The sequence below is a fragment of the Haliotis cracherodii genome, unplaced genomic scaffold (genome assembly GCF_022045235.1).
Source record: "Haliotis cracherodii isolate W230 unplaced genomic scaffold, xgHalCrac1.p SCAF_5, whole genome shotgun sequence".
Taxonomy (NCBI): Eukaryota; Metazoa; Mollusca; class Gastropoda; order Lepetellida; family Haliotidae; genus Haliotis; species Haliotis cracherodii.
The window spans coordinates 33,551,825-33,563,198 of NW_027266308.1; the positions used below are offsets into that span (position 1 = coordinate 33,551,825).

At 36.8% G+C, this 11,374-nt stretch overlaps 1 protein-coding gene across 1 annotated transcript in view; it reads left to right on the forward strand.

The window, feature by feature from the left end:
* LOC139443248 (ectonucleoside triphosphate diphosphohydrolase 5-like) overlaps window positions 1-11,374 on the forward strand; it is a 37,266-nt gene that overhangs the window by 20,236 nt on the left and 5,656 nt on the right. Inside the window, exons 7-14 of the mRNA XM_071224219.1 lie at window positions 702-737; window positions 1,418-1,503; window positions 2,078-2,157; window positions 5,156-5,220; window positions 6,527-6,626; window positions 7,105-7,259; window positions 8,545-8,601; window positions 10,543-10,649. Of these exons, the coding sequence (XP_071080320.1) occupies window positions 702-737; window positions 1,418-1,503; window positions 2,078-2,157; window positions 5,156-5,220; window positions 6,527-6,626; window positions 7,105-7,259; window positions 8,545-8,601; window positions 10,543-10,649 (686 nt within the window). The remainder of the gene's footprint in view (window positions 1-701; window positions 738-1,417; window positions 1,504-2,077; window positions 2,158-5,155; window positions 5,221-6,526; window positions 6,627-7,104; window positions 7,260-8,544; window positions 8,602-10,542; window positions 10,650-11,374) is intronic.

Sequence of the window (11,374 nt, forward strand, 5' to 3'; positions counted from 1 at the left end):
CTTGCTGTAAAGGGCAACTATGCTTGTCGTAAGAGGCGACTATTGGGATCGTGTGGTCAGGCCCGCTGACTTGGTTGACGCATGTCATCGATCCCAATTGCGTGGATAGATGCTCATGATGTCAGTTACTGGATTGTCTGGTCCAGACTCGATTATTTTCAGACCGCCATCATATAGCTGGAATATTGCTGAGTGCAGCGTTAAACAACACACAAACAAACAATCTTACTTCTGCCCTAACACTTTTCTTTTGAAAAAACAAACCAAAATCAAGCAGAAAGATAACTGTCAAGTATTGAGTGATCAAGTGCAGTGTATACATGGAATATAGCCACTGACCACTGACCTCCTGACAGTGGGAATAAAGTCTTCTATGACATAAGTAAATGCATGTACATATTGCTGCACAATATTGTGCAAATACTCGGATTACAGTTTACATTATCAACTGATACAATGAATTTGAACAGCAGATGCTAACTTAATTGAAAATTATGACCTATTTATATATATTTCTATTTCATCCTGACAAAGGTAATTTGCATAAAATGTAAACAAGATGGTGAGAGCATGCTAATTCATTCTGTAGTTATTTTGGTATCATGTATTGAGTAATACAAAGAGCGATAATCTTAATCATAATAATCCTTTGTTTCAAACTATAAAAAATAAAACAGGTTCTTTCAAACTTACTTTTTCAGGTATATTCAGCTGGGTTACAGTTAATTATTTAGAAGGTAAGTAATTAAATGAGATGGGAGGTTATTAACTGAGTTTTTCATAACAAAAATGCTTACAACGAACTAATGTATATACATGTATACCGGACTGTTTTTTGTCCTGGCTGTATATTTTATAATATGAAATTGATGGATGTAATGAACACGCTTACAACATAAAAAACGGATATAGTAAACTCACTTTGTGGTCCCGTATGTACTGCCAGCGACAATGCTTATGTTTAAAACAAACTGCCAATCTGGGAGGCCCATGTGTCACCAATCAGCCTATCAAAATATCCACAGCCACCGCGGCAATAAACAACTGAAGGCAAGTGATTGACTGGATTAAGTACTGGCACTATACCGTAACGTCACCTTTACAGTACTTAAAGAAGTTATTATCCCTAAATTGTGTCTACTTTGTCATCCATCAACTTCCAGGTAATGCCTATCCAACAGTTCATGCTAGAACTAATAAAGTAATTTGAATGAAAAAGGCTAGTTGTCAACCATTTGACCATGTCTGTTATATTTCATACCTTTATTACAAATATTTTCCCGCAACTTTAACTGTTGATATTCCCAGGGTCCTTATTCTATATTGAAGTAATTGGTATACAGATATGTATCAGAAAATTCTATATTACCTGTTGTGGAAACATGGAAGATATGTACGACGTTGGTATGATTTACAGGTGCATTTTACAAAAGTGGGGAGACGGTTGCTGCTCTGGATTTAGGGGGCGGTTCAACACAGATCACCTTTGTGCCAAAAGAAAAGGTGGTCAGAACATATATGTATTTGTTGTTCATGTGAAGATATGTCTTGTTTTCGTTGAAATGATACTTCTTCTCAATAACTCACATGGTCTTTGAAGCTAAGTCTTAGTGTTTCGAAACATGCTCACAGAATTCTTTTGATTATATACAATGGCTGCTAACCACGTAGTAAAGATGATTTCATTATTATGCTGCCATTTATTCAGGTATCATTTATAATATGAAGTCAGTGTGTGTAATAATGCATGTTCAATCTTTTGTGAATGTATATTATGGTCTGCCTCAAACCTTCACATAGATATTATGTTGGGAAACTCTTGATAATTCATTTTTCAACAGAATTGTTTTTACTTGTCAAATGTAAAGCTGAATTGTTATGTTTAAGTGTCCAGCAATATGGTGTTTGTAAAAACTGATTGGATGATTAACATGGCCCCCATCGTGAGCCACCGTCCTGAAATTGCCGTTTTATCCCATTGTCATGATCATTCAGATTTTTTTTTCTTTTTGAGACTTGCATGGTTTTCATGATGAATTTCTTGTTCGAACTTAAAAGTTACATTTTTCTCTTCCAGGGGACAATCGACAGTGCACCACACAGCTACCTTACAAGCACTAATCTATTCAGCAAAAACTATACGTTATATACACACAGGTAACTAGATCAAGAATACTGATGGTGGTATTCTACAGCTGTCGCTGTCATTATTCATGGGATCTCTATCCCTGTATTGGAAGTAGAGGATTTTCATTATGAATCAGACATGATTGCCTACTTATTTGTATTCTTCAATGCTTTATGCATGGATATAAAACAACATGAAGCAAATGTGACAACTGTGACATATACCAGCATGCAACAGCTGTGGTCTGTAATTGCATTGAAGACATATACACCTAACACAGTAACACCTATCTTCCCGAAGTAAGGGAGTTATCTGACTGTAAAAGTCCAGCTTTAACCCTTGCCGAACTAAAGTATTGTAGGAAATGCTAGACATGCTAGAAAACTGCTTTTCTGGCTTCATTTAATAAATATGAGTCATAGGACTATAGAAAGAGCATATATCAAAATAATGCAAATTGCCCTAATCTAGCCTATCCTAACTGACACTGTGATTACCTTTAGAATGTACTTTAACAGGTAAAATGATGATCAACTTAGAAAATATTTGTGTGTTGTCATGCATGTATGAAATGGCCTATAACCTGAGGTAATTACCTAACACCTGTCCCGAGGTGATGACCTCACACCGTCCCGTGCATTCTCCCAGGTGCAAATGTCACTGAGTTGGTGGTGGTCCCAAAATATTGCTGTTATTGTACTTAATTGACATGCGTTGATGGGGTAGCAATTAAGGATATGTACTGCATTATATTTGCTTGGAAACATGATGGAATAGTTAAGAGCTATGAAACGGGATGAATATTGGAAGGTTGCGGTTTTGGAATCCAGAAGTATTTGTTGTTCTACAGATGATTTATTGAGGTAGCATCTATCTCCGCTGATGATGTATATAAATCTGTACTTTTGAATGTTGTGTTATGTCTTGACACAAATTCTACACTTAGCCAAGATGGGCACAACAGGGTTGAGCTTACAATGTCTGACTGGCGTATGTAAGACAACGTGAGCGTGTTGTGACGCCAGCACATATGTCCTGTACTTTACAGGGTTCTTATTCAGCTGAATTTTCTCCATGAGTTGCACTTTCGTTTCATATGGTCTGAAGTCAACAATGTCATATATTCCTGTATGGTCACCTTCAGATTACTCATGGTATTGGCTACGGTATCTGATTCCCGGACGTTATATTAACAGGCGTTATCCATGACAATGACACTGATGTTTAAAACAGGCAATAGCTGAAGTTAAAACCAGTCTATGAATACATCACCCCCTGTAATTTCCTTATGAAAATCCCCAGTTTTCTTTTTTACCTCGAAAACTAGCACACATCCATCAATAAGCCCCATATCATTGGTTGCAGCATGCAAAACAATGACACGATTACCTTTACCCGCCGATAGCCACACATCATTGGAATGAGTCATCAAGGCAAACTATCTGGACGCCCTGACTGTGATAGTTATGAATGGTTTGGAGATAATGTGACCTCATAGACAGGATGGAATATTTTCCCCTGAAAAGTGCTCGGTCATCCCCACACGCAGTGTATCGATATCCCATTTCTTGGAGAGCAATAGTTAGTGCAGTTAACATTTATTGTATCTTTAATTCCTCCCAAATTCTACTACAAGTCAGGGTTACCTTCTGCTCATAAAGCTTGTACACTATACACCTAATCACCCTGTATCAAAGCTGTCTCATATCCTTTTACGTCGGTTTTGTTTTTGAGACCACCCTATACCTGTTTTGTTTTATTTATCATACCGTAGACTTGATGGGGTGAACTGAAAACCATATAGCTTGGGCAGTTCGGTAATTCACCCTATCTAAGTTAATAAATGTTTTCCCCCTATCTCTCTAAAATGTAAAGAACTTGTATACATTTCCCAGTACAGACTCCATATCGGGTACCATGGTTATGGCTATGCAAGTTTAATGTAACATGCATCATGGGAGCAATGTTAACAAAACAAACACAGCATCATTTTGTCATTTTAGAAGATGCACATCTAGAAGTTTCTCAAAATGATTTGTGTGTGTGGATTAGATGTTTTATGAAGACTACATTATTATCGTTATGACGGAGTCACGTTTGCATATTTCTATAGTCCGTTTCAGAGTGCCATCATTGGACTTACTATAAATGTAAGCTTCCTGTTTTCGTTCAAATTTGTTTCCTGTAGACTTGTCGATAGGACTCCTTGTGACTGAAATACTTCAAACCACAGGTAGGGCGATCGGTAGTTACTCGATATTTCAATAACAACAGTCTGTGAAAAATTATATCCTTTTTAAACAGGCAAGAAGCAGTTTTCTAGCATTTCTGACAGGATTATATATGTTGAAGCTAAATTGATGGTACACACGCTTTGCAAATCATGCAATTGACCGAAATCTGAACTGCACTTTACAAAATGGATGTCGATTTGTTCATGCGATTTTGATTAGACAATACATATATAGACTTGTTAGTCCAGCCAAAATATAACTCTATAATATAGGTGGGACATAGAAGGGACATAAGTTGTTATAGCCACTGGTGGCGCTACTATCAAGCCACAGAATTATAGGCTAGTTCGGCAAGGGTTGAAACTGGACTTTCATAGTCAGTTAACTCCCTTGCCTCGGGAAGATGAGTAAAACCTGCATTTGAACTTATTATTTAGCACTATTGTTTTAACTTTTCAACATAAATCATGTAGCTTTACGTTAAGCAAACATTTTTAAAACAATTAATTTTTACTCTATATTATGTTGATATATACTAATAGTAAATATTTTCTTATCCATGAATTTGGAAAATATTTATGAACTTTGGAAAAAACTGGATTCTGATTGGTCAGTCAGATCATGAGATGTATCAAATCACAATAGCAACCTCTATTAACATACATTTTATGACCTGTAAGTATTTCTTTATCTTGGTAGATCAAGACATGTGTTAAATATAGAATTGGTTGTGCCTCATTTTCCATTTTCATCTGGTGTTAAATAGAATTGCTATTTTTCTTCCCATGTGTAGTTACCTTGGGCTGGGCTTGATGTCAGCAAGATTCAGGGTGCTGGGAGGGACAGAGGATGAAGACGGTAAGTGGAGCATAGATGTCCTAGGTTTGGTTGCAACTTCAGTGGTATCATCCCATTATCAACTGTCCAGAAATACCTATTACTACTTACTGAATGAACAGAGTCTGTGCGCTGTGTTTTACCTTGTTTAACCTGTAGGTTGGTTAGATCATGTCAGCTTAATGTTGAAAGAAAGCTTAAAGTGACACAGTATACAAACCAAATCTGGAAAGTTGAAAGTGGGATGTGAACCCAGCGTCTTGAGACGTGGGCACGGATGAGGGACTCTGCACATCAGACTGCCTTAGCTTAGAATGGTGGGTCATAACTCGCGGCGGTAACCGTACTGCTCTGTGTAAACAATTATGATATTGACTTGTCGAGACACGGAGCTACAGGCTTTCCTATAGTGTTTCATGTTTTTACATCGTTTATGGTGGACATCTCATAGAGGTATATCCACACAAATTGTTTCCCTTATGATATAAAGGATAGATCACACCTTTGGTTGAAAAAGTAAGCATGAAGAAGATACATTTTGATTCGGATGATGGCATCATAGCAACTTTGGAGAACATTTTGAACAGCCGAGACAAGAACTTATGTGAAGTTGGTATAAAATCACTCCAACATTGTTGGCAAAAATGTATCAATGTGAAAAGGGATTATTTTCAAAAATAAATAATTTTGATTAGGGCTGGGATGGGTTGGATGGGTCCTGAGTAGGACCTGGGTACCCACAGGACTACCCGGACCTGTGGTTAGTCACGTGATATATTGTTTAATGACAAAAATGATCTAGAACTCTATGGTTGTACTACAAGTCATTAATGTTCGCTTTTCGCTCTGACTATGCGCATGTTCCTTCTCACTTTTATATGTTTGAATGAAGATAAAGCTTCAGTCAACTTCAGTGTATGCATGACCAGATCATTTTATATGTGTATCGAAACACATTTTGCCAGGGCTACAGTCAATAGCAGGAACTCGGGGAGGGTCGGGTAACAGAGGGATGGGTACCAGGGTAGTAAATTTGGACTCGCCCCAACCCTAATTTTAATGTCTTCAAGTCAAGTTTTTCTATGTAACTTTCAGAACTTAACAACCAAACCTCATACATACTGGCACTGTATGTTTAGAGGTAATTACTAATTATGTATGTAACATGTAACATGTGTAAGAAAGGCAGCTACACTGGAACACTAGTTGAGTACAATGTAATCCGAGGTTTGTCCTGCTGCCGCCATGCTGTGTGTGGTACACCGCCTATGTTGATGGTATCGCAGGTGTTGAGCAGACCATCTCTCTACAGTGGTAACTTTTGCAGATGGAGCTTCGACATCATCAGAGACCCTACGCAGTGCCTGTCTGCCTCCGGACCACGAGTTCAGCTGGGTGCATCATGGTGGCCGAAAGTTTAATGTCGGGTGTGTATTGGGCAGTTAGAATTAGGTTTTCAGGAAGGTTACATGTCCCCTCAAAATAGCGATTTTTGTTTTTAACTTTTTATCATGATTTTTGAGACAATTTTGTTATGTTAAATTTTTGTTCAAGAAACAGCCTAATTTCTAACTCTTAGGAAAACCATTAATCTCAAAAATATGTTTTATATTTTGTTAAACATACACATATTAAGTATCCTGACATTTTCAAACATATAGAAATTAAGACAAGAGCAAAGATAATGTTTATGAATACTAAATCTGAAATGTCCATTGTATTTACTTTTTTCCCCACCCCCTGATAAGGATTTTTCACCCATCCCCACCAAATCAATATTCAAGAAAGAAAACATGTCTGGCCTTATGATGACATTTAGATTGTAAAGATACAAGCAACAGTTCCAGTGATGCAGCAACATGTTCATCATGCCTGGGATGAACTTTGACCTTTGCTTGTTTCTAGGGGGCTACCGGAGAGTGAGTCCAGCTACTCCCAGTGTTATGCTACAGTACAGCCACTGGTCACATTGTCAGTTGCACCAGTGCCGGAGCTGTCCCAGCAGAAAGTTTATGCCTTCTCCTATTTCTTTGACAGAGCAGTGGATTCTGATCTTATAGGTGAGGCTCAGTTTAGTTAGGCGATATATACTCACCGAGGGGGCATGGGTGGCCCAGTCGTCTAAGGCGCCGCAATTAGCTGTGCAGAGTTGCGTCCCTTGGGCATGCCAGAAACCTATGATTGTGGGTTCGAATAACGGTTCACCCCGATTATGTTTCTAGGTTTGTCAGCAACATACCCGTGCTCGTGGGTTTCACCGAGGTGATAAACGTCTGAGACCTGCATCACTTCGGGCTTTCCTCCCACATTAAGCTGACACACAGCGATGTAACTGGAAAACTGTTAAAAGCGGCATTAAACCAAACTCACTCACTCTACTCACCGACAAAAGAAACGCGAATGCCATACATGTTGGTTAATATATGAAGAATTACTCATATTAAAGAGATATCAGATTGGTTTGATACACAACTGAATATACTGGTATGTTGTGCGAACCGACGCTCATGAACACATCAAATGTGACGTCATAGATACATGACTCTGTTAGAACGTAAAGTTTGGAAATCACATGCAGCATATCGTGATAAGAATAAAGATGCTGTGGTAACACTTGATTGATTGTTAGTTTTGTCATTAAGTGGTACACATTGGAAACATCTCTTCTTAAAGTACATACTTCTCTATAATGTTTCTATGGTTTGCGTTTCTTTTGGTGGTGAGTATATTAAGCATCCACTTATGTGTAGATTTGTTATCACTACATTGAACTTGGGAAGGAACATGAAACTCTCTTTGTATTAACTCACACATGTTCAATATTTCAAGCAAGACATTCAAAATGTTGTAAATGTTTGAAGGTGCATCACAACCATGATTCCTTGAGATGATCGTTTTCACACTGACAGGGCTTACTTAGTCAGTCATTGTATTCTGATTTGAGAGCTCAGATTTCTCCAGGACAGGGGACAGAGTAAGGGAATGAGTTTCTGCAAATATTCTATTGTTTTAGGAATACTTTTGGGAATAGTATATGTTTGTTTCAATTTCGTCTGCCAAGCGTAATATTTAGACATCACATAAAATGGAAATAAATTTATACTTTTCAGGTTTGATTGATTGTTACTTAATGCCACACTCAGCAATATTTCAGCTATAAGATGGCAGTTTATAAATAATTGAATCAGGACCAGACAATCCAGTGATTAAGTTATACCTGTGCTTTCTCGGCCAAATACAATAGTTTCTTAGTAAAACCTTCCCTGCTATTTCCCTGGCACACTGTGCCTGTATTGGACAGTACATTTTGAAAAGTATGAGTACAACAAAGGATTGCAATTTCAGATGAAGTCAACGGAGGCTCAGTTCTAGTTACAGATTTCCAGGAAGCTGCTAAACGAGGTACCCCCACTTGATGTCTGTACTAGCCTACATATAATTCTTATGATTGATCTATTGACCTTTCACACAAAAAGTGATTCCACATAGGAGGTCGCATCAGATGAAGCCTGAGTGAACTTTGCCCGGCTAATCTAAACGAAAGATTAGATGAATGATAGAGATATTGTTACAAATAGAGATATTGTAACAGATAGAGATACTGTATCAGATATACATTGTAACAGATAGAGATATTGTAACAAATAGATACTGTAACAGATGGAGATATTGTAACAGATATACATTGTAACAGATAGAGATAGTGTAACAAATAGATACTGTAACAGATGGAGATATTGTAACAAATACAGATATTGTAACAGATAGAGATACTGTAACAGATAGAGATACTGTAACAGATAGAGATACTGTAACAGATAGAGATACTGTAACAGACAGAGATACTGTAACAGATATATACTATAACAGATAGAGATATTGTAACAAATACAGATATTGTAACAGATAGAGATACTGTAACAGATAGAGATACTGTAACAGATAGAGATACTGTAACAGATATATACTATAACAGATAGAGATATTGTAACAAATACAGATATTGTAACAGATAGAGATACTGTAACAGATAGAGATACTGTAACAGACAGAGATACTGTAACAGATATATACTATAACAGATAGATACTGTAACAGATAGAGATGCTGTAACAGATAGATACACTGTAACAGATAGAGATACTGTAACAGATAGAGATAATGTAACAGATAGAGATATTGTAACAAATAGAGATATTGTAACAGATAGAGATACTGTAACAGATAGATACTGTAACAGATAGAGGTGCTGTAACAGATAGAGATACTGTAACAGATAGAGATACTCTAACAGATAGATACTGTAACTGATAGAGATAGTGTAACAAATAGATACTGTAACAGATAGAGATATTGTAACAGATAGAGATACTGAAAGAGATATACACTGTAACAGATAGAAATAGTGTAACAAATAGATACTGTAACAGATATGTACTGTAACAGATAGAGATATTGTAACAGATAGAGATACTGTAACAGATAGATACTGTAACAGAGAGAGTTGCTGTAACAGATAGAGATATTGTAACAGATAGAGATACTGTAACAGATAGATACTGTAACAGATAGAGATATTGTAACAGATAGAGATATTGTAACAGATAGAGATACTGTAACAGATAGATACTGTAACAGATAGAGGTGCTGTAACAGATCGAGATACTGTAACAGATGGAGATACTGTAACAGATAGAGATATTGTAACAGATAGAGATACTGTAACAGATAGATACTGTAACAGATGGAGATATTGTAACAGATAGAGATATTGTAACATATAGAGATACTGTAACAGATAGATACTGTAACAGATAGAGATATTGTAACAGATAGATATACTGTAACAGATAGAGATAGTGTAACAGATAGAGATATTGTAACAGATAGATATTGTAACAGATAGAGATATTGTAACAGATAGAGATACTGTAACAGATAGATACTGTAACAGATAGAGATACTGTAACAGATAGACACTGTAACAGATAGATATTGTAACAGATAGAGATATTGTAACAGATAGAGATACTGTAACAGATAGATACTGTAACAGATAGATATTGTAACAGATAGAGATATTGTAACAGATAGAGATACTGTAACAGATAGATACTGTAACAGATGGAGATACTGTAACAGATAGAGATATTGTAACAGACAGAGATATTGTAACTGAGTAAAAGATCAGATTTTAATGAGATTGCATTCAGGCCCTTCCATGCTATTCTTACCAAGTGTAAACTGTATGACATATGCATTGGTGTTTTCTAGAACACTCTAGAGGGATGGCATTATGTCAGTTTCACAGGAAATATATGCTGTAATGTATTTTTGTTTCAGCCTGTGACAGTCCTGACAAAGATGAACCCTTTCTGTGTATGGACCTGACTTACATATATTCCCTCCTGCATGATGGCTATGGCCTCAGTCTCAGGTCTAGCATTCATGTAAGTAGCACATAAGCCAACTGCTGAAACTGGATTGTTAGCCATTACGATAACGTGGGACCCGTGAAGAACTGGGGTAGAATAGGTCTTACTATAAAACAACAACTGTGCTTGTAGTAAGAGGTGCCTAACAGGATTGGGTGGTCAGGCTCGCTGAGTTGGTTGATGCATATCATCGTATCCCAATTACGTGGATCAATGCTCATGATTTCAATCACTGGATTGTCTAGATCACAGACAGTCTTCATATAGCTGGAATATTACTGAGTGGGGTGTTAAACAACAAACAAAAAACAAAACAAACAATAACATGGATACATTCTCCCAGCATACATAATTTTATCCATAAGGATGTGATAAACCTGTAAACAAAACATACGATATCATTTTGTTTAGAAAACACTTTCATACCATACCAAATTATTTGGACCATTTATGGTACTTATCAACTGGCACATTTTAGTCACTTTACGTATTCAATAGTGCATTTGCCTTTTCCTAGGAAACCATCAGTTTTGTTTGTTTATAAATGTCTGTATCATGTATATTTACTGAGAGATAATTTTGCGTTTAACATATTTTTATTGAACCTGGTAGAATTATCCAGATTAAGAAATTTTGGGGCCCAATTTTTATGACACTTGCCTTTATGTCTCAGGAATATTACTGAAATTATACTCTCTCACTGACAGGAATTGAAACCCTTTAATTCCTTCAGATTTCCT